Source organism: Petromyzon marinus, chromosome 59 (assembly GCF_048934315.1).
Source record: "Petromyzon marinus isolate PM22_M1 ecotype Great Lakes invasive population chromosome 59, UKy_Petmar_22M1.pri1.0, whole genome shotgun sequence".
In the NCBI taxonomy this organism is placed as follows: Eukaryota; Metazoa; Chordata; class Hyperoartia; order Petromyzontiformes; family Petromyzontidae; genus Petromyzon; species Petromyzon marinus.
This window is the reverse complement of record NC_133725.1, coordinates 2,483,251-2,506,196: the sequence shown is the minus strand read 5'-3', so window position 1 is coordinate 2,506,196 and position 22,946 is coordinate 2,483,251. Positions and strand designations below refer to the sequence as shown.

Genomic DNA, 22,946 nt, shown 5'->3' with positions numbered 1-22,946 from the left:
GCCTTCATAGGTGATGCTCGCTAACAGCACTTGTCCCTACAGTCTGTTAAGGCTACACGGGTGGTCTTCGTCTTGTGGCTGTGTGTGTGTGTGTGATGACTTGTGTGATGGGTATTCGGGTGCGTAGGGGATCCCCTCCCCGGTGTATTGCGTGATTGCACGCCTGTGTGTGTGTGTGTTTATCTAAGCGTATTATACTGGTGATCGCTAACAACACTTTTCCCAGCGGATTTTTATTTTTTATTTTAACGAAAACGTCGAAGTCCTTTTTGCCCAACCGCCACTTGGCGCGCGGTTTCTGTAGTCCTGGGTGGAGGGTTGACGCCGGCGGCTCTGTTCTGTGCGCGCTGTGCGACTCTCCCGCCGCAGGAGGACTCGAAGCGGTTCATCTTCACCCAGCGCTTGCGACTCCAACGGACCTCGGACTCGGTGATCACCTACCAGATACGCAAAGTCGACATCGTCTTCCAGTGAGTGCAATCTAAAATAAATCATAAATACAAACACCGTTTCCCGTCCCCTCCTCTACCTCTGCTCTCGCCCTGACCCCGATTTTTTTTTTTTTTGCCAGCATCAAAAAATTAATGAAAACGAAAAATAAGAATGGGTATTTTTTTACCCTTTCTGACAATAAAGCAGCAGTTGTGTTTTAAGATGCTCAAACACCAAATATGAACGTTTTAGCAAGGAATCAAGTTTCTGCATCAACCACAACACCGTGCTTGTGGTGAACACGCAAACACAAACGTGGCACTGATACTAACGTGTGTGTGATGCGTCGTCTTTGAGACTGATTGGCCTACAGCAGCGGGCTTCTTCATGGCCCAGTCTCAACACCAGTGTCAGACCAGAGAACAACGCCATAAGGCGAACAGGACAAGGGCAATGCCACACACGTGTCAGAGCGTTTACAGCCCGCGGTGAGCAGCAGCTACATCATGGTATACATTTTTTTCCAGTATCAAAGCATGGAAATTAAGAATAGGTTTTTGCCATTTCCGGCAATAAATAGATGCCCAATTGCAAGGCGTCACGTCTGCATTGACCACACGTGCTTTGCGGCAAGACATGCAAACAAATATGCTGTGATCGGGGGCGGAGCCAGGATTTTGACTTTGGGGGGGGGGGCTGACTTCAATATTCTGAGATCTCAGTGTTTGTTTTCCAATTGGCACCACAAATGTATAAAACAAATTTTATTGGATTTGAACGCGGAGTTTATTAATCGGTCGGAGCCGCTGATGTGGCTGATAAGTTCGAGAAGTTCGAAAGGCTGCCGCTCAAGCAGCCTGCAGGGCAGCAGCACAAGATGGCAGCCTGCAGGGCAGCAGCACAAGGTAGCAGCCTGCAGGGCAGCTGCAGGGCAGCAGCACAAGGTGGCAGCCTGCAGGGCAGCACAAGGTGGCAGCACAAGGTGGCAGCCTGCAGGGCAGCAGCACGAGCTGGCAGCCTGCAGGGCAGCACAAGGTGGCAGCCTGCAGGGCAGCAGCACGAGGTGGCAGCCTGCAGAGCAGCACAAGGTGGCAGCCTGCAGGGCAGCACACAAGGTGGCAGCCTGCAGGGCAGCACACAAGGTGGCAGCCTGCAGGGCAGCACACAAGGTGGCAGCCTGCAGGGCAGCACACAAGGTGGCAGCCTGCAGGGCAGCACACAAGGTGGCAGCCTGCAGGGCAGCACACAAGGTGGCAGCCTGCAGGGCAGCACACAAGGTGGCAGCCTGCAGGGCAGCACACAAGGTGGCAGCCTGCAGGGCAGCAACACAAGGTGGCAGCCTGCAGGGCAGCAGCACGAGGTGGCAGCCTGCAGAGCAGCACAAGGTGGCAGCCTGCAGGGCAGCACACAAGGTGGCAGCCTGCAGGGCAGCACACAAGGTGGCAGCCTGCAGGGCAGCACACAAGGTGGCAGCCTGCAGGGCAGCACACAAGGTGGCAGCCTGCAGGGCAGCACACAAGGTGGCAGCCTGCAGGGCAGCACACAAGGTGGCAGCCTGCAGGGCAGCACACAAGGTGGCAGCCTGCAGGGCAGCACACAAGGTGGCAGCCTGCAGGGCAGCACACAAGGTGGCAGCCTGCAGGGCAGCACACAAGGTGGCAGCCTGCAGGGCAGCACACAAGGTGGCAGCCTGCAGGGCAGCACACAAGGTGGCAGCCTGCAGGGCAGCACACAAGGTGGCAGCCTGCAGGGCAGCACACAAGGTGGCAGCCTGCAGGGCAGCACACAAGGTGGCAGCCTGCAGGGCAGCACACAAGGTGGCAGCCTGCAGGGCAGCACACAAGGTGGCAGCCTGCAGGGCAGCACACAAGGTGGCAGCCTGCAGGGCAGCACACAAGGTGGCAGCCTGCAGGGCAGCACACAAGGTGGCAGCCTGCAGGGCAGCACACAAGGTGGCAGCCTGCAGGGCAGCACACAAGGTGGCAGCCTGCAGGGCAGCACACAAGGTGGCAGCCTGCAGGGCAGCACACAAGGTGGCAGCCTGCAGGGCAGCACACAAGGTGGCAGCCTGCAGGGCAGCACACAAGGTGGCAGCCTGCAGGGCAGCACACAAGGTGGCAGCCTGCAGGGCAGCACACAAGGTGGCAGCCTGCAGGGCAGCACACAAGGTGGCAGCCTGCAGGGCAGCACACAAGGTGGCAGCCTGCAGGGCAGCACACAAGGTGGCAGCCTGCAGGGCAGCACACAAGGTGGCAGCCTGCAGGGCAGCACACAAGGTGGCAGCCTGCAGGGCAGCACACAAGGTGGCAGCCTGCAGGGCAGCACACAAGGTGGCAGCCTGCAGGGCAGCACACAAGGTGGCAGCCTGCAGGGCAGCACACAAGGTGGCAGCCTGCAGGGCAGCACACAAGGTGGCAGCCTGCAGGGCAGCACACAAGGTGGCAGCCTGCAGGGCAGCACACAAGGTGGCAGCCTGCAGGGCAGCACACAAGGTGGCAGCCTGCAGGGCAGCACACAAGGTGGCAGCCTGCAGGGCAGCACACAAGGTGGCAGCCTGCAGGGCAGCACACAAGGTGGCAGCCTGCAGGGCAGCACACAAGGTGGCAGCCTGCAGGGCAGCACACAAGGTGGCAGCCTGCAGGGCAGCACACAAGGTGGCAGCCTGCAGGGCAGCACACAAGGTGGCAGCCTGCAGGGCAGCACACAAGGTGGCAGCCTGCAGGGCAGCACACAAGGTGGCAGCCTGCAGGGCAGCACACAAGGTGGCAGCCTGCAGGGCAGCACACAAGGTGGCAGCCTGCAGGGCAGCACACAAGGTGGCAGCCTGCAGGGCAGCACACAAGGTGGCAGCCTGCAGGGCAGCACACAAGGTGGCAGCCTGCAGGGCAGCACACAAGGTGGCAGCCTGCAGGGCAGCACACAAGGTGGCAGCCTGCAGGGCAGCACACAAGGTGGCAGCCTGCAGGGCAGCACACAAGGTGGCAGCCTGCAGGGCAGCACACAAGGTGGCAGCCTGCAGGGCAGCACACAAGGTGGCAAGCCTGCAGCATTTTGCAACAGCCGGATATCCGGTTATCCCGATTACCGCCCCTGTCCTGATCATACATGTGTAAGGGATGAGGGGAAGGATTCCCACCAAGAGGAGGGGGGGGGGAGCAGATGAGGAGATGTAAGAGAGAGAGGACTGGCAGGAAAAACGAGGAGAGAGAGAGAGAAGGGCTGGGGACGAGTGGACTGGGGGAAGCGGTTAAAGACGAACCTTCCCTGCAACCTTGTGCCGGCTCTCCCTTTACACGTGCATTGGGGGGGCGTCCATAAATGACGTCACGCGATTTTGGACGATTTTTGGTCCCCCCTCAAATATGACGTCACAAAGATCTGCCCCCCCCAATTTTTTTTATAAAACATGCTTCTAATCGCTTTAAACTATTATCATTGTAGCGCATATTTAATGTGGCGCTGCACTCTGATGTTGTAGGAGTGTTGTTATAACAATTCTATATTTGTTTAAAGTTGCGCATTTTGATGTGACGTCACGTTTCTCAAACCCCACCCCCCCTCTCGTCACACATCGTCACAAATGTCTGACACCCCCCCCCCCACCCCCCCCATTGAAGCGCTATCGTCCCGATAGTTCTGTTCCTTTACCTGAAGAAGGCTACTTGTGTTGTGGCTGAAACGTCGTGAGAATTTTAATGTCTTTGTTTTATTTTCTTATTTTACATGACTTTACCGAAAGAACCAAGAAGACTTTATTACATCAACTCAACACATAACGTAACCTACACTCGGGTGTTGAATGCCCATCTAACCACGCTACGGCAGAACTAGACACGGTCCCACTATCCCGGTCCAGACCACGAGCTGGGTCCCGGACCACGAGCTGGGTCCTGGACCACGTGGCTCGAGGCTTCTTCAACCCGACGTGAATATTCACTCGCCAACAGTCAAGAGCCCCGAGACCCTCACGGGGTCCCTGTTATATCGGCCTGGGGCTGGCTCCGCCCCTCGCCCCGTTCACCTTCTAGATCTCTCGAGCTCTTTCCCGAAGGTTCCCGAGAGCTCCTTTGTACCAAGTGACCACCCAGCGGCCCCCGTCCACCGGTGGCCCCCCTCCTAATATAATCCGGTCACGTGTCGGCAGGTCAACCAGCGTATCGTGCCCCAACATAACCCTGGCTGGCCGACGCTTCCTCTCGCTCCCTCGCCGGGAGCCCGCACTGCACAACGTACGTGGTGCCTCTGCGCTAACCAGCGCTCGCCCAAGCCCCGCTAGGGCTGGTGGTACTACGCCCAGCAACCGGGCTGCACGTAATGACAACACGTTATTTGCCGTGGCCTCGCAAGTCCTACACTATTATTGTTTGATAATTTTGGGTGTCGCGTTGGCGAGCTGTTAACTACCTTGCCTGGTATGCAGGGGGTCGTGGGTTCAATCCTGACTCCAACGCCTGCTGTATATTTTGGAGTTTGCGTGGCTCTCGCTCCCTGTGGCCGAGTGGATTTTTCTCCCGGATCCTCCGGTTTTTCTCCCCCACATTTTTAGAATCGACGTCACGCGTTCAGAGTTTTCCCGCTGCTGTACATTTTCCCCGCGATGATAAAGCCGCTATTCGACAGCCAGGTCGCTTCTGACAAAAGAGCTACGTAGCTCGGTGGGGTAAAATATGAAAAAATAGTAAAGTAGAATTAGCGATGGAAGGGCGGTACGGCAAATGTGAACTCCGTCTCTTCTGTCTGCATGTGGCGGAGTTTTGTTTCCGTTCGTCCGGGTGCTCCGCTTCCACGTTCGTCTAGAGTCGACTCTCGATTATCTGCGCGCGGTTTATCTGATTTTTTTTTTGCTGAGATTTTGACGTACGCTAATAACTCGTGGATTTGGTATAAAAAAAATAGTTAAACGGTAGTAAAAAAAAAAAGTTGGTTTAACACGGACGTTTTCGTGACCCAATATCCATAATACTGTATCGGTTTTTTTTGCGCATTGGATTGTGACAATATAAATGCGTCGTTAAACCCGCCACCACCCGACCCAGCCAATCGGTAAGGTTTGTCACGTAAACAGAACGTTCCCAATTCGTCGCCTGGTACAGCACACCGGTTGTGTGGTGGAGAGCCGGGCCACAACACTTACAATCTGAGTGTACGACGTTTCGCCAGGAATTACAACCGACATCAGCAGGCGGACAGCGGCCAGATTTGTGGAGAAGTCCTCCACCCCCTTTTTAGTTCCTTAAAAAAAAATCGAGCTTTTTATTTTGGGGAGGGGGGGGGAAGTTGCCTCTGCTGTGTAATCTCCCGCGCGCCGTCTTGCCTCCTACTCCACCACCACCACCACCACCCACCAACCCCAGGTGCATCTTGAAGCGGGTGATGCTGCTGACGAGCAAGCGTCTGCGGCCCGGCGTGGAGCTCCTCTCGCTGAGCCACGCGGAGCGAGGGGAGCTGCACGCCGCCATGCGCTTCTACGACGCTGCCGACTTCTCGCGGGCGTACCGTGACGACGACTACCCCCTGCGCCCCTCCAACTTCCAGCGCCTCTACTTCGAGGTGCCCACGCCAACCCGGGCAGCAGGGCAGGGGGAGGGGGTGTGGGTAGGGGGGGGGGGCGTGGGTAGGGGGGGAGGGGGTGTGGGTAGGCGGGGAGGGGGTGTGGGTAGGCGGGGGGAGGGAGCTCGTGGTAGTGGTTTGGGCAGCACGAAAGCCTAGTTTGTACCCCCCCCCCCCCCACATACCTCCAAAGTAGCCTGGTTGGCTATGTACGGACGATGCAAAAGAGGTTCCATAGACCCAACATGGCCCATAGACTCGGCACTGCCCCATAGACTCGGCACTGCCCCATAGACTCGGCACTGCCCCATAGACTCGGCACTGCCCCATAGACTCGGCACTGCCCCATAGACTCGGCACTGCCCCATAGACTCGGCACTGCCCCATAGACTCGGCACTGCACCATAGACTCGGCATTGCATCATAGACTCGGCACCAGTCGCAATGTTTTTTTCTTATTGAAACTTTTCCCCGTTACCAAACGCACGCTGGGGGGAGGGGGGGGGCGGTGGAATCTGTGCCCGTGGTTGTTTTTTTTAGTCTTCCTCGTTTTTTCCATGCAGTGTTGGTTATGGCTTCCCCCCCCCCCCACCCCTAATTTCAGTGCTCGTTGGAAGGAACCAACTCCTCACTGGGCCTGGTGATCGTCACTCAGTACTGCTACGCCACGCCGTCCAGAGAGCCCGCCGACCCCGTGCGGTACTCGCTCGTCTCTCGCAGGCGAGGGAGCGTAGCGGAGCGCAGTACAACGGACACGCCCGGCGCTTAGGACTATTGGGGTCTTGGCCCCCTTTTTTTTTTTTAGCCCGTCGCTTGCTTGCGTTTTGCTGATTTTTCGACGGAGGATTTGATGGTTCAATCGCAGGAATTGTTACAGATGGCACTCGGCGCAGAAGCTTTGTTTTTAATGAGAGGCTGTCATTGTTGATGGTCGGGCGGGGGGCATTGTTGCGCGATCTTTTGTTTGCGGGAGCGTGGTTTTTGAAAGAGACGGTCTCCTCTGCATGCGTGCGGTGGTGGTGGTGGTGGTAGTGGTGGGGGGAATGTTGTCTATAGAATTGATCATCAATTATCAGGCTTCCAACATGATCCGGGCTGATCCGGCAAGGGCTGTAAACCAGTCCAGTGATCGTCAAACTCGATCGCGTTGTTAACACAAGAGCGTAGTCACCATGTACATCGCCCCACGTTGGGGAGTCTTAGAGATTTGGAGTGGTGAGGTACGGTAAACACAGTAACTTTTCAGTTTTATTTGTCTTTTATATGTTTATTAATAACAATTTCACACGGTAAACAAATTTAAAACGCTAATCCATAAATGTTGTGCAACAACGCCTAAAAACCATAAATGTTGTGCAAAAAATAATCTATTTTAAATAACAATTAGTGATTTATTCGGCGTTTTTTTTTAAAATCGGCGTCTCCTTCCCCCCCCAAACCCCCCTCCCCCCGAAGCTGCCGGATAATCGATGATCTTCTGTGTGTACAGATTTCGGGAGTGGTGGCATAGCGGTTAGCGCACTGTGCTTGCGGGACCCGATGACCCGGGATGGATTCCCACTTTTGCGGTCAACATCCAGCGACGATTAACTGAACTGTGCTTGGGCCTCTCCAAGGTCGACTCGGCATCAAAATGAGTACCTGCTGCGGTGTGTAGTAAACGTCGCTAGGTGGGGAGACAAAGGCGGCCGGGCGTGGGTGCTGGCCACCCACCACCCCCTCGTGTGCCGTGCCGGCCTTCATAGGTGCTGCTCGCTCACAGCACTTGCCCCTACAGTCTAAGGCTAGAAGTAAAACAAATTAAATAACGGAATGCGACGTTTCGATTGCAACACAGGCAATCATCATCAGGCAGAACTAAATTTGCGGGCGAGACAAAACACAGACACGGAGACGCACAAGCAGAGAGAGACAACGCGGAGACAGTGGTGTGTGTCTCTCTCTCTGTGCGTTTCTGTGTTGTCTCTCTCTGCTTGTGTCTGTCTGTCTGTGTGTCTATGTTGTGTGTCTATGTTGTGTGTCTCTGTGTTTGTGTGTCTATGTTGTGCGTCTCTTTCTGTGTGTGTCTATGTTGTGCGTCTTTCTGTGTGTGTGTGTCTGTGTTTTGTCTCTCTCTCAAATGTAGTTCTACCTGATGACGAATGCTTGTGTTGCAATCGAAACGTCGTATTCGATTATTTAATTTATTTTCTTTCTTCGTGACTTTCCCGAAAGAACCAAAGACTAATTCCTGCAGTCACGAAAGCTTTAAGTCTAAGGCTACACGGGGGGACCCTTTGTCTGTGTGTGTACAGGTGCATTGCGGAGAAGTGGGTGATGAACCACACGACGCAGTCGTGGGCCAACCGGTTCAGCTTCCTTGCCTTCGCCTTCCTTGACCACCCCAACGTGAGTGACCTGTGGGGGAGTTCCCACGCACACACACGTGGCCCACACACACACGTGGCCCACACACACACACGTGGCCCACACACACGTGGTCCACACACACACACATACACCCACGTGGCCCACACACACACACACACACGTGGCCCACACACATACACACACACACATACACACACACACACGTGGCCCACACATACACACACGCGGCCCACACACACATACACACACACACGCGACCTACACCATACGGCCCACACACACACGTGGCCCACACACACACACACACATACGTGGCACACACACACATACGTGGCCCACACACACACACGTGGCCCACACACACACATACATACACACACACGTGGCCCACACACACACGTGGCCCACACACACAAACACACACGTGGCACACACACGCACACACACGTGGCCCACACACACACACGCACACACACGTGGCCCACACACACACACGCACACACACGTGGCCCACACACACACACATACGTGGCCCACACACATACACACACACACACACACGTGGCCCACACACATACACACACACACACACGTGGCCCACACACACACACACACGTGGCCCACACACACACACACACGTGGCCCACACACACACACACGTGGCCCACACACACACACACACGTGGCCCACACACACACACACACGTGGCCCACACACACACACACACGTGGCCCACACACACACACACACGTGGCCCACACACACACGTGGCCCACACACACACGTGGCCCACACACACACACACGTGGCCCACACACACACACACGTGGCCCACACACACACACACGTGGCCCACACACACACACACGTGGCCCACACACACACACACACGTGGCCCACACATGCACACACACATGCGACCTACACCATACGGCCCACACACACACGCACGCACCTCTCCGCGCTTCTGTGCAATTTTCAGCATCGGTCCTCGTCGATGGCCGCGATTCCAAACGCACGGGGGGATGGGGTGGGGGGGGGAGGCTGCTCAACGCACACGGCTGGCGGGGATGGCGGGCGACGCGTAGACTTGACTGGCTGTGTCGTCGTCGTCGTAGTCGTAGTTGTTGTTGTTGTTGTTGTTTGTTCTCCCGCGCCAGCAGGAGGTTTACCTGCACTGCGGCGTGCTGGCGTGCCGCCGGGACTCCCTGGAGCCGGACTGCCTCGTGCGCTGCCCTCCGCCCGCGCCGGGGGCGGCCGGCGGCAGGGGGGAGCGGGGGTCGGAGGGCAGCGGCTTCGTGGTGCTCACGGGGGGCCCCATCGTCTTGCCGGGGGGGGGCGGCGGTGGGCGCGGCGTTTCGTGTACGTGCCCCCCCCCCCCCCCCCCCGTGTGTGGCCTGGAACAGACCGCAGCGGCGAGCGCTGTTGGCGATTAGCGGTGCCTACGAGAGGGGGGGGGCAGGTGGCCTTCGCCAAGGCCCCCCCCCCGGCCGCCTTTGTCTCCCAGGTGGTGACGTTGTACATTTTGAGGCCGAGTTGACCTAGGGGAGGCCCCAGGACCGGTTGAGGTATCCGTCACCGGTGCTGGCCGTGAGCGGGAACTCCGGGTCGCCGCGTTCGCTGCGCTGACCGCTGTGCCACCGCTCCGCCCACGGACGCGTGGGACGCGTGGAAGAGTAGGCCAAAATAACCCGTGGGTTGAGGGGCCCCCCCCATCCACCAGCAGTGACGCGAGCAAGCGATTTGCAGGGCCTGCGCCTTTCCCTCGTTGTTGTTGTTGACAAAAACGAACCGCGACACGTTTGTCAATAACACTGCATGATCCTTAAGTAATAAATAAATATAAAACGGGTGACATGTCGAACCAGGGTCCTTAATCATAGCACCTGAAAAGGAGCATGGCCCGTAACGTCCCCCCCCCCATCCTATTTGTTTGTCAACGTTAATTGTGCTTGGGTGCTGAATGCGATTTAATCACCGACCTACGGTTGAACGGAAGTTGTACATCAACAGTGCACCATGGGCCCCAACACCCATCACGGGCTCGGCACTGCACCTCCGATGAGCACGGCCGGCCACGTACGGTGCGAAAAAAAGTTGAACGCGCACCAACCAACAATCCGTGTCGTCGTCCCCCCTCCCCCGCCCTCCTCCTACAGCCACGACGAGTCGCCATCACCACACCACCTCCATGGCGCTGGCCACGTCGGCACTGGTGACCACCCTGCTGCTGCTGCTCCTGGTGGTGGCACGGAACGTCAGGAAGTCCCGCGGCGGCGCCACCCGCCAACCCCCCCGGGCGTGGAGTCCAACCGCAGGCGCGCGGGTGTGATGGACGTGGTTGGTGGTGGTGGTCGTGGCGCTTGACGCGCTTGGCCCCTACGCAGCAAGAACCACACCTGGGTTCGATTCGCCACTCTTTGGCCGTGGCGGGGGGGAGTCTGTGGAATTCTCTTGCCCCGTGTTCAGCGTGGGGTGTCTTCCCTTGGGGGTCTTTCCTCCCGGATTCCTCCCGTGTAAGATGGTAAGTGCTTATCGGCCAATAAACCCCTCCTGCCTCCCCCCCCCCCCCCCCCCCCCCCCAAATGTTGCGGTGGGGGGGGGAAAAATCGCACTGCAAATGAATTAATTTGGGGATTGCAGCTGCAGTAGCAGCATCGCTCCTCGTGGACACTTGGCTGGGCACTCCCTGGGGAAGTCTCGTGGTTAAATAAACTTGCTGGCGACACTAATGAGAGGGACAGGTGGTGTTGCTGGATGCCCGTGATGGGCCACTCACCTGTGATGTCGTCTGTCGTTTAATTCCGAGTTTATTTTTTCATGTAACTGGACGTCTGTGGAAAAAGGGGCTTCGTAGCTCATCGGATTCCTCCAGTGGAAACAAAAATTAAGATTTTGATATTGATTTGTCTTTGTGCTGGAATTAAGATTAAATAAAGTTTTGAGTTGGAATTTGCGGTTTTTGGTGACGTTGCTTGTGCGAAATTACGACGGCGCGGGGTTTCCCCAAGCATTGTGTTACTAAGTCTACGCCGCTTGTTCACCCGCTAAAGCCTTGCCGAGCCTCAAGGCTCGTTGTTCTGAGGGTCCTCCTGGCAAGCGTGCGTGAGTGTGTGACGCCAAATCGAGTAATTGAAAGATCACCGTCGTCGTTTCTTGCAGCACCTGGGGGATTAGGTTGGCCAACACCTGGCCGTTGCTGCTTTGTGTTGTTTGTTTTAAACCCTTGGGAGAATTGGAGAACCTGGAGAAAAACTCAAACAGAACAGGGGGGGGGGGGAGGGATGGACAGAAATGTAGAGAAGCTCCACAGAGAAAGAAACCAGAGTCGGGGTTGTGGGGGGGTGGAATCTAACCCAGGCCTCTTTGTCGCTGGTGAGGCTGCGCCGCTGCCCGGCTTGGCTTTTGCGCGCGAGAGGACGCGGCACCGAAGATTTGGAGCGGTCAAGTCGGCTTGCGTGCAGGGGGTTACTCGGGTGGGAGTTGTCGCGCCGTCGATCATGGCGTAGGGTGAACTGGGGGACACGAACTCCGATCGTCATCCTTCGCAGCAGCAGCGGCTTTTGGCTCGGCCATCGAACAAAGGCGGTGGTCGCGGCATCATCGCGCAGCGCTCCTGCGCCCGTCTGGAATGCTTCTTCCTCCCGATATTAGGACGCTACTGGAGCTGTGACGCTTTTAAAATCTTCATCCTAGATTGACAAACTCTCTTATTTTTAGAACTGCGTTTTGTGTTTTAGTTTATCTTCTCCCCGGCACCGCTGATTAGCACGGTTGGCTACGTACGGTGCAAAAAGAAGTTCAACTTGCGTACAGATAAAATGGGTAACACTTTGAAGCGGTAAAGTGGGTTTCCCATGGATAGTCTTTCCCCTGCCATAATAATGTGGCATTTTCACCAACACTGGCTTTGGCGCTGTGAACAGTAACGGAGCCCCCCCAATGCTGCTCATGGGGAGGAACTCGCTTCACCTTTTGACTACTCAGGAGGGCCTGTGTGATCCAGCAGTGGATGTTGGTGGGGTGAGGATGATAGACGGCGTGGGGGAGAGGCTCGTGTTAACTGATCACTTTATTAATAAAGCAAGCTCGTTGTACAGGAGGCAAGTTGCAAGCGTACACAGTCTAAGTGTTAGAAAACGATAACAAAACTAGCTCTAAATCTCAAACATCGTGGTAACAAAACAACAAACCCACCAAGGCAACTGGCATTAATTTTTTGCATTTTTTTCTCAAAAATAAAACTGGAAATTATTTGAAAAGTACATCGTAAAAAAATGCTTATTTTTTAACGTTTTTATATGCTTTGTATTATATATACACACTTTAAAAAAACATTTTATGCTTGGAGCTGATTTTGTTTTTAATGCAGCACGGATTGTGGTTTAATTGACCCGTCCCCCTTGTACAATTATTGCGAGCCCAAGGCAAATTCTTCAATTTAAAAAAGAACTTGTGCCTAACGTTGGTGTCTTTGCCCATCCAACCCCACACGATTACAGCGTGGGTGCCTACAAACCTCTCGTGCCCATAGATTAACACTGCTCATAAAGAGCACGACCCATACTCAACACTGCCCATACTGAACGCTGCCCATATTTCATTTGGTTCTTTTGGTAAAGCCACGTAGATTAAAAAAAGACGCTTGTCGCGGTTGAAACGTCGTGGTTTTTATTTGTATTCACTATTATTGTTCTACGTAACTTTACCGAAATAACCAAAAGAATAGGAATTCCTGCAGTCACGAAAGTTAAGTCAACTACCCAAATACTCACTGCCCCATAGACTCGCTACCCATAAACTCACTGCCCCACTCAACATTACCCAGACTCACTGCCCCACTCAACATTACCCATAGACTCACTGCCCCAGACTCTCACTGCACCTCCAATGTCACACAGTTAGCTACCTACGGTGGGTGCGAAATAAGTTCGACACACACGCGCATAAAAAAGCTCTGGCGAAATTGGTCCCCACCCCCCCCAACCACCATAGGAATGTGGAATTTCCATCGCTTTAAATCGCAGCTGCCAATGGAAATGAGTTGCAACGCTCCTTGCTCGCCGTTAACCCCCAGGACCTTTAAAGTCCCAAGTTGCACGCGATTGGTCCAAACTTATCACATGGCCAAAGCTGCTTTGGATCGGCCTACCCTGATGTAATTTAATTTGGGTGTAGCAGACCAGATTAACACTTCACTCTGCTGTCCTCTTTGCCGCCAGGGTATTTAAATGTTCAATGCAGGCTACCGGCGTTGCTGGTAAAATCCAAATTATTTACCCAGGAAGCCTTTGTTTTGCAGCGAGGGTGTGTTCTACGTTGATGTGTGCCCGTGAATTCTATGATTATTGGTAGTTTTGCTTCGTGTGGGAGACAACTCAGCACCGTGCTATTGCTGCTGTACACAAGAGGGGGGGGGGGGTGACACTCGGTGGTCCAGAGACCCCAGAGACAACCCAGCAACGCTCTGCTGTTCTACACGAGGGGGGTGACACTCAGCACGGCCACTTCTCTGGCCCACCACCTCGCTGCAGCCCTGTGCCCACAACGCCTGGCAAGCCCTGGGTTGGTGCGGCGAGCACCCCCATCTGAGAACTTGGCCAGGCCCCACCCTCTGAGTCCGCTTCAGCTCGACATCCAATGAGGATCAGGCACACTCGGTTATTTGGTTGCAGGTCAAAACCTATTGCTGGCAGTGGCTGTTAATCGAGCCATTTAAAAAAAAAACCCCCATCACCTCCACGGCATTAAAAGCAAACGAACAATCCCCAACGACGATTACAGCGGGTTGGCACACGGTCGATAAACATCATCGTAAGGCAAAATCGGATGTCTTGCGCCAATGGCACAAATCATTATAATCGTGTACCAATTCAGTTTGCGAGTTTTGCAATGTAGCGGAGGATGGTTTCGTGTGGTTGTTCCGCGTATGTATTTAAAAAAAAAGAAACCGTATTAACACCAACGCCACACTTGTTACAGAAGACACGAGCGAACGCCTTTTGTTTTGAGCGAACCATCACGATAACCAAGTCCATGAGCCGGAGGAGTGAGAAAAAAAACCCGGCATACACCGACCTAAGAGGGCAGAGCGTGCTTAGGTCGCACCCATGTACTTACAAAGCCAACAGGAACGTATTCCGTGATGAGAACCCCCTCCCCCCCCCCCACTCTCTCCCAAACTTGTATCGCAACAATGCACTGATATTGGCCACGAAATGAATTGGAACCAGGAGGAAGAGCGACACCACCACAACAACAACATACCTCCTCAACCCCTTAGACTCATTTGGTCACTCTGTGCCCCTAATAAATCTCAACGTTCATCCTACAAAGTCCCATCACAAGGGAGAAACACACACAGACGCATCGTTTTTTGCCCGTATTGAAAGCGGCTGTACGCCCTATGGAACTGAGAACTCAATTTCCCTGCACAAGACGACGGGGTTAAACCGGGTGGGTTGACGGCTGTGCCACCACCTCAGCTGGTTATCTACGCGAAGTGGGATTTTGTGGTCTGGCGTCGTGGACGAATCGAATCGAGGTGATAACAAGAGCCCCCCCCCCCCCCCGGTATTGTTTGCGAGCACCAACAAACGACGAGAGGGTGCACACCTTCGAAATAAAGGTTTTGTTTTTTTGGGGGGGGGGGGGGGGGTTTAGGTCGCGTAAGTGTGAATGTTGTAACCCTCCGCCAATTAGCAAGGTCTGTCGCGTAAGCAAAGCGTGCCAATTGGTTTACTACTTCAGCCCTCCGGTTGCGTTGGGAGAGTAAATCCACAACGTTGACAATGTGAGTAGCACGACGTTTGTCCACGTTTTTTCCAGCCCAGCATCATCGGGCTGGATGTTAATTACCAGCGGACCGCTAATGCTGGATGTAGTCACGTGACAAACCGGTACTGGCTGTGTTCGGGCGCCGGCGGGTTAAGACGCAATGCACACTCGGCGCGATCCGACCCAAAACACAACCTTGCTTCGAATGCCATCGGTCGCGAAAGCCTGCGGCGTGCCGACCGTACACTTTGCGAGATGTTCACATTTGAAATAAAAAAAATAATGGTCCCGGGGTAGGGGTGGGTGGTGGACCGCCAACCCAGGGGGTCATGGAATTCCAAACCCCGTGCAGGTTTTGACTTGAAGCAATAAGGCCGCATGATGACACTCCCACTCTCCCCCGAACGAACGACTGAAATGAACGGTGTCGCAGGCAAATGTTAAGCATTTGCATATTTTAGAATGGTGTGGCCAGAAGTTAATGCTGTATATATTAAACAGTTAAAGTTCATGACGTTCGTTCAATCGTTTCTCAGTTCGCTTGTCCTGGCGAGGGTCAAGTTAACCATTGCAAGTGTTATGCGGAATAGACGTGGCACCACACGAACCCTCGCATTAAATCAATAACACCGGGAGCCTGAATTATTTTTTTATAATTGGCGACGTTTCGGGCGGTTGTCCTTCGTCAGGGCACACAGAGAGGCCACAGAGCCAGTGTTTTATTTTTTTACCTACGTGACTTTACCGAATAGAACCAAAGAGTATGGATCCTTGCAGTCACGAAAGCTTCAAATCTAGAATCAGTGGAGAAGAGTTTGAGAGACGGCGCTTTGTGCCATGAGAAATTAAATTGGTCCCCCATCCCATGTGGCGGAAAGTGACGTCCTCCGACTCTTAGCCACTCCACCTCTGCGTGCGCTGTGAAGAGCAACAACAGCGCCTATTATATTTATTTTGTTATTTTATTTTCCAGGCCGCCGTTGATTGATGCGATTTTCTTTTTGTTAATTGTGCTTTTGCACCACCTGCCAAAGCAGCAGCACCGCCAATATAATTTGTTCCGTGTGGGCGCGCGCACACACACACACAGAGTGACCCAACTGCAATGTCACCAAACATTCGGGTTCACCGTCAAGCCTGGCATTGCCACGTTGCAGTGACAACCGCGTTGGGACTCTGCCATCGAAGTGTCCCAACAAACGACGAACCGTTTCGGGGCCCCCGGCCGCGAGCCAACGTCGAGCAGACCTCTCCGCACTTAGCGGCCCATTTGCCGAGGACAAACTTTCAAGTTCCGTGTTACGCATCTCCAAGTGTGCGACGATGACCGGCAACTTAAAAATGTCAAATAATAACAAAATTAATGATGATAACACGGAAGGGCGTCGCGCAAACGGCGTGGAGTGCCCCTTCCAACTCGCCTCGGCAATCACTTCTAGATTTCAAAGGCAAATCCTGTGAGATACGTGAGTTCATCATTAGGCGTACGCACGTGGTAACATGATCCCCCCCCTCCCAACCTCACGTCATTGTAAATAATGTCTTTAAACGTATTGTACACTCTAGCCGACCGTACTATCGTAAATATTAATCACATTTTGTCGCTACAAAGCTCGACTGCTAGACGAACCGACGGTATAAAAAAAACCCACACACACGCGGTATAAATTATTTATAAAAAACGAGGGCAGTGAACTAAAATCTACGACGCGGAACTTAAGGTGTTGTGTATTGTGTGTGTGGTATAACGTGAAACGAAAACAGCGTAATATAAACCTTAATACCAAGTCGGTTAAAACAAAAAGAACCCATCACTTTTTTAAATAGATTATAAATAATATAATTGAAGAGTGCCTGGTGAGCGTGATTTATATAAAAAAAAGCATTTTTTTTTATTAAACGAAAAAACTAAAATCCGGAATGAAGAAATTAAAAAACTAAAATTCCGGCTCTTGCCGATGTGAAAGACGGACGTAAAAAAATAAACCCGATCGGATAACCGCCCTCCCCCTGACGTCGGGGGGGGGGGGGGTTGACGGTGTCGATTCCTTGAGCCATGGACAAGGTACAACGCTCGAGACTTCGCCTCTGGTTTGTGTCTAGCGACGTGCTAAGTGGAACTGTTGTCTTTTAAGGCCGCACTGAGCGGCGTTAAAAGGAGTCACAATTGTTAACCGCGCTAATTGCTTGCGCTCAGGGGCAGCAGCAGCAACGTCACTGGATGACTTGTCCACTTTCCTAAATGTGTTCGTACATCCAACCGGGTTACACAGCCGCTTAGACAGGGACTCCTCCACCTACGAACATTCGACTCGTGAACTTTCGGAGACACGAACAAACCCGGTCCGTATGTCCAGTTGCCCCGTTTGGACCGAGGGTCGTAACTTCAACCGCCGTGCAATAGATGGCGGTGGTGGCATCTGCAGAACGTGAAGAACCAGTGGCATCTACATCTGCAGAACGTGAAGAACCAGTGGCATCTACATTTGCAGCACGTGAAGAACCAGTGGCATCTACATCTGCAGTACGTGAAGAACCAGTGGCATCTCCATTTCCAGAACGTGAAGAACCAGTGGCATCTCCATTTCCAGAACGTTAAGAACCAGTGGCATCTACATCTGCAGAACGTGAAGAACCAGTGGCATCTCCATTTCCAGAACGTGAAGAACTAGTGGCATCTACATCTGCAGAACATGAAGAACCAGTGGCATCTACATCTGCAGAACGTGAAGAACCAGTGGCATCTACATCTGCAGAACGTGAAGAACCAGTGGCATGTACATCTGCAGAACGTGAAGCACCAGTGACATCTACAGGAGATTTTACAACGTTTAGAGCCATCACTCCTGTGTTTAGTGTACATACCATACAACACGTTTGGAATCGACGAGAGTAAAGTTGGACTTATGAACAAATCGACTTAAGAACAGACCTCTGGAACCTAACACGTTCGTAAGTCGAGGTAGTCCCCGTCCCTCAAATCCCCAGCGAGGCGGATATGCAACATTGTACTGCGTCGCATTGAAAGAGATTAGATGTATAAACTTAATTCATTTAAAGATATGAGATGGGGAAAAGGTGTGCGTGGAGGTGTATACAGCGGGGTACATGGTAGCTTGTCTATAGGGCTCAGCCCAGCCACGCTTACTTTGAGTTATAAAAATAGATTTTTTTTTAAGCCTTGATTTTTCAATTATTTTTTTAAACCAAGGTAATTTATTAAATTCCAGTTAGCCTTTATGAGATTACGTTGCCCGTGTGAGCGTTTTAGAGTATGGGAGAAGCCCTCTGAACGAGAATCCCTGTGAACGAGAATCCCTGTGAATGACTAATCGTTTAACGACAGGCCTCCAGGGATCTGTGTGTTCGCTTACCAAACGTTTCTTTTAATATCATGCGTTTATAATGCTGTTAGTGTCTTTATGCATTATTATCCATCGTTTAAATGTTATAAAGTACGTTTTTTTTGGGTGTAAAAGGGGGTTGGGGGTAAACTTTCGATGCCATCCAAACGAATCGAGCCTTGAACGTGCATTTCCTAGACTCGCTTAACGAGCAATTCGCTTCACGGACGCTTTCGTGGAACCAATTGCCGTGGTTAAGAGGGCTTCTAAAGTACAACAAAACGCTCAAAATCCGTTCCCCAGTGACATCGCGCGGCCTCAAAGGAACAACGCTAACAGACGACGTTTCCGGCAATGGCTCTTCTTCAGTGATGAGCCTTTAAGAAACACCTGGTGCCTGAAACGTCGCCTACTCTTCAGTATACTTTATCTTGAAGGCGTTGGTATTGACGAATGCGAGTTGTTGTTGTTGTTTGTTTGTTTGGCGCTCCCCACTGCCAAGGCAGCTGCGTTAAAATGCCGTCGGCACAAACGATGCGTTGTTGGACCGTTCTACACGTCACGGCATCTATGCCTCCCCCTTAACCGGCTGACCACTCGGAGGTCAGCACTGAGAAACGAGGCAAAAGCGTGGTCAAATACCCCTTGAAAGAAAGAAATTAAACAAAAAGTGTGAAGTTTTCAATCGGGTCACTTTTTAGCAAATCTGCTTTCACCCCCCAAAAATCTTCGAAACAGTACAAAGATATCTCACGTCCGTGCATCGCATCATTCCTTTACTCTGTCAAGACGCTTGCACCCGATGTTGGAAAACGCACACGTACACCGTCCATGTTTTCGTGAGTTCATATAAGGAGGCATTAAGAGATTACACTGCACGTACTGCATACATTGGATAGCTAAGACGTCGGTAATTAGCGGTGCACGCGCGTATACTTAAAACAGGTTCGATTCCGTGGTCTGGGCCGGGCAGTTGAATGAACGGTGCCTAGTTTCTTAAATCCCCCACCCGCCAATGGCCACTGCCTCTGTCCACCCGGCTGTGTGCATGGGTTCACTGTGCCACGGTGGCTAGGAGATGTTAACTACCTCGCCTGGTGTACAGGAGGTCGTGGGTTCGATCCCGACCCTGACGACGCCTGCTGCTGTAATTTGGAGTTTGCGGTGTCTCTCTTTCTCATCAACATCACGGTGACCAGGAGATGTTAACTACCTCGCCTGGTGTACAGCGCAGGTCTCTCTCTCTCTCTCCCCGTAGTCGCGTCGATTTTTTTTTCTCCGGCTCCTTCGGTTTTCCCCCCCTCCACATTCAGAATCAACGTCGCGCGCGTTGAGAGTATTTGGCCGCTGCTACGATGACGATGACGGGCCACGATGGTTGAGCTACCCATTTGCGATGGCCAGGGTGGCTTCTCTGAAAAACAGCTACGGAGAGCTCAGTGGGGCCTTCTTTAGCTGGTAAAAATAAAAAAAATACATGTTTAAAGAATCGTTAAGATTTGGCAGGTCAACCGGGATGGTGTACGGGTAACCCCACCCCCCCCCCCCCCCCCCCCCCACAGAGGCAACCAAAACTCCCTCGATTCCCCCTTTAGAACTCCCTCATAACTGGCGGTGCTTTCCCCGCCAGCAGCGGCTCGAGGGCAAAGCACTTGCAGACCTGCGCCTTTGCCAATCTAATTCCTCAGCGCAGGGGGGCGACCACCAGCCGTGGACCAAACTGCCGCAAGGCAACATCGGGCTTAAGACCACAGCGGTGGGGCGCGCGTTAAGGACGGGCGTGCGTCAACGCGTTCGTTCGTTCGTTCGTTCGTACGTACGCGCGACACCCAGCCGCGGGTTATGGAACCATCTTGTTATTTAGCGCGCGTGCGGACCGAGAACGCCTCCGGAGGCCCCTTCATCCAGCAGTGGAGTGACCACGGTCGACCGACGTTGGTCGGGGGGGGGGGGGTAGGGGTGCCGTGACGGAGGTCCAGATGTCAGCCGACGTTTGCCGTGACGGACGGGGGGGGGGGGTAGGAGAAGTTGACGACCGCCCATCGGCAAGGAGTTGCGTTGCGGTTGGGGTCAAAGCGCGAGGAACTCTCCCGCCGCTTGCGAACCCATGTTGCGTCGCGTAGGTGATCACACGTTGCACGTGTTTGTTTAAAAAAAACAAAACAATGTCCTTTTATTCAGCCGGGGAGGAGAGCCTCGCAGAGTCTCAAAGGGGCCGCAAATTCCGCTGTGGAGGCGGGCGGGTGCGGCTTCGTGCGCGTAGGCAACCGTAGAGAGGCCCAAAATTATATTCGAGCACGCAGCCGAAATAATAATCCACCGCCTGTGTTCCGTAATGGCCATCTGTTTTGTTTAGGTGAAGACGATAAGATGGCCGCCATCAGGGAGGAAACCCACCGCACAGATGCGTGCGTGGAGAAAATAAAAAAAACCCCAACCTACTTTCCGTACTGCCCACAGCCTGTTAGAGCAGAGCACTTCCCCCCGGCTAGCAGCAAGTCATGATGGCAGGTGGCCCTTCCCACCACCCCTGTCACCATCCCAGCCGGGCCCAACAACCCCCCCCCCACTTCCACACAACAACAACAACAACCTACTTCCCGTACCGCCCCCTCCACCTACAGGTGCCGGGCGTCGGGGCCTTTGCCCCGCTAGGTCATGATGGCGGCGGCCGCCCCCCCGACCATGCCCATCGGCTCGGTGGGCGGGCTCTGGATCCCCTCCGACCAATCGGACGCCGAGCGGGGTGAAGAACTCGACCACGCCTCCGGCGAGTCCGGCGACGGCGTGAGGTAGGCGAGATCGGCGAAGCCGAGCGCCGACGCCAAGCCGCCTCCTCCTCCTCCGCCGCCGCCGCCCGCGTTGCCGCCGCCGCCGCCGCCGGTCGCGCCGGAGCCACCTCCGATGCCAGCGTCGTGCGGAGATCCCCCGTAGCTGTGCTGCGACGGCGGAGTCGGGTACTTGTCCACCATCGAGCCGCCGCCACCGCCGCCGCCGCCGCCGGTGCCAACGCCGGCCGCCCCCGGCACCGCCGACAGGACCGCGTCGGGCCCCATATGCGGTTGCATGAGGCTGGGCTCCGTCTTGCAGAAGTTACCACCGGCGCCGACGTTGCCGCCGTTGCCGCCGCTGGTGCTCAGGCTGCTGTGCTGGCGCTGCAGCACCTGCAGGTGGTGCTGCTGCGCCACCATCTGCTGCTGCAGCTGCTGTTGCTGCTGCTGCATCGACTGCAGCTGCCGCTGGTGCATGTGCATCTGGTGCTGCAGCTGAATCTGGTGCTGCTGCTGCACCACCGGCTGGAGGTGCTGCTGCTGCTGTTGCTGTTGCTGCTGCTGTTGCAGCTGCTGCTGCTGTTGCTGCTGCTGCTGTTGCTGCTGCTGCTGCAGGCCAACCTGCTGGCAAGGCATCATGGCGATGCCGGTGCCGGGAATAGAACGCATGCGCTGCAGGCTCGGAGCGGATCGCGCAGCCATACCAGGAATGACCGTCGCCTGTGCGAACATGTGCTGCTGCTGCTGCTGCTGCTGCAGGTGGTGATGCTGCAGGTGCTGCTGCTGCTGCTGCATGGCGATCGACGGCACGGTGCTCAGCCAGTCGCCGCCACCCACGCCCGCCATGCCGTCGTACCCAGCGCCGGCGCCCTGAAGCAGCAGCTGCTGCTGCTGCTGCTGCTGCTGGTGCTGCAGGTGGAGGTGGTGGCCGAGCGGCGGGTGGGAGAGACGCGGGCCGTCGTAGAGCGACGCGCCGGATCCGGCGTCCGCCAGGAGGACGGCGCCGGCGCCGTGCAGCTGCTGCTGCTGCTGCTGCTGCGGCGAGGAGTGCAGCAGGGCGGGCGGCGTGAGCAGCGGGGGCGACATGTTGTCCGACGAGTAGGAGGCGGCGGGAGACTCCAGCGACTCGACGGGAGGGCTCAGCACGCCGTCCAGAGAGACCAGCGGGCGGGATTTGCCGTCCGGTTTCCCTGCCGGGCGGAGAGGGGCCGGGAAGGGGCGGGGTGGGGGGGGGGGCGGTGAGTGGAGGTGGAGTGGAGTGTTGTGGATGTGGCTCTGAGATGGGACCGACCCCTTTTTTGTGCCCAGTGTCAGAGAATGAAAATATAATAATAGGTGATTTACCATTTTTGGCAATGAAACAGCCGTTGAGATGTTCAAATGCCAAATAGAAACCTTTTATGAAGGAATCAAGTTTCTGCATTAACCCACACACACAATACTTGTGTTGAACATGCAAACACAAACATGGCTCTGATACTAATATGTGGTGCATCGTCTTTGGAACTGATTGACATCAGCAGCCTTCTTCGAGGCCTAGCCTCAGGACCAGTGTCAGACCAGAGCACAACACTGTCACCATCACCACCACCACCACCACAACCGCCATCACTACCACACCTACCACTACAACTGGTCACCATAGACAACAACCGTCATTCCCCACTAAGGGGCGGTTGGACGTCACCACGGCGCTTGTGC

General features: G+C 54.5%; 2 protein-coding genes across 5 annotated transcripts in view; one reads left to right on the top strand and one right to left on the bottom strand.

The window, feature by feature from the left end:
- Nucleotides 1–11,305, top strand: part of LOC116955294 (uncharacterized) — a 30,812-nt gene extending 19,507 nt beyond the window's left edge. For 2 of the 3 annotated variants that reach the window (XM_032976278.2, XM_032976281.2), the window contains 6 exons: nucleotides 370–470; nucleotides 5,787–5,982; nucleotides 6,587–6,702; nucleotides 8,277–8,370; nucleotides 9,514–9,715; nucleotides 10,513–11,305. In XM_032976278.2, coding sequence (XP_032832169.2) covers nucleotides 370–470; nucleotides 5,787–5,982; nucleotides 6,587–6,702; nucleotides 8,277–8,370; nucleotides 9,514–9,715; nucleotides 10,513–10,685 — 882 coding nt within the window. In that variant the 3' untranslated portion in view covers nucleotides 10,686–11,305. The remainder of the gene's footprint in view (nucleotides 1–369; nucleotides 471–5,786; nucleotides 5,983–6,586; nucleotides 6,703–8,276; nucleotides 8,371–9,513; nucleotides 9,716–10,512) is intronic. The other variant, XM_032976280.2, reaches the window with a different exon arrangement.
- Nucleotides 11,306–12,407: 1,102 nt separating this feature from the next.
- The window catches only part of LOC116955417 (neurogenic locus notch homolog protein 1-like), a 120,456-nt gene continuing 109,917 nt past the window's right edge, over nucleotides 12,408–22,946 (bottom strand). For both annotated transcript variants that reach the window (XM_032976485.2, XM_032976486.2), the window contains exon 39: nucleotides 12,408–22,435. In XM_032976485.2, coding sequence (XP_032832376.2) covers nucleotides 21,126–22,435 — 1,310 coding nt within the window. In that variant the 3' untranslated portion in view covers nucleotides 12,408–21,125. The remainder of the gene's footprint in view (nucleotides 22,436–22,946) is intronic.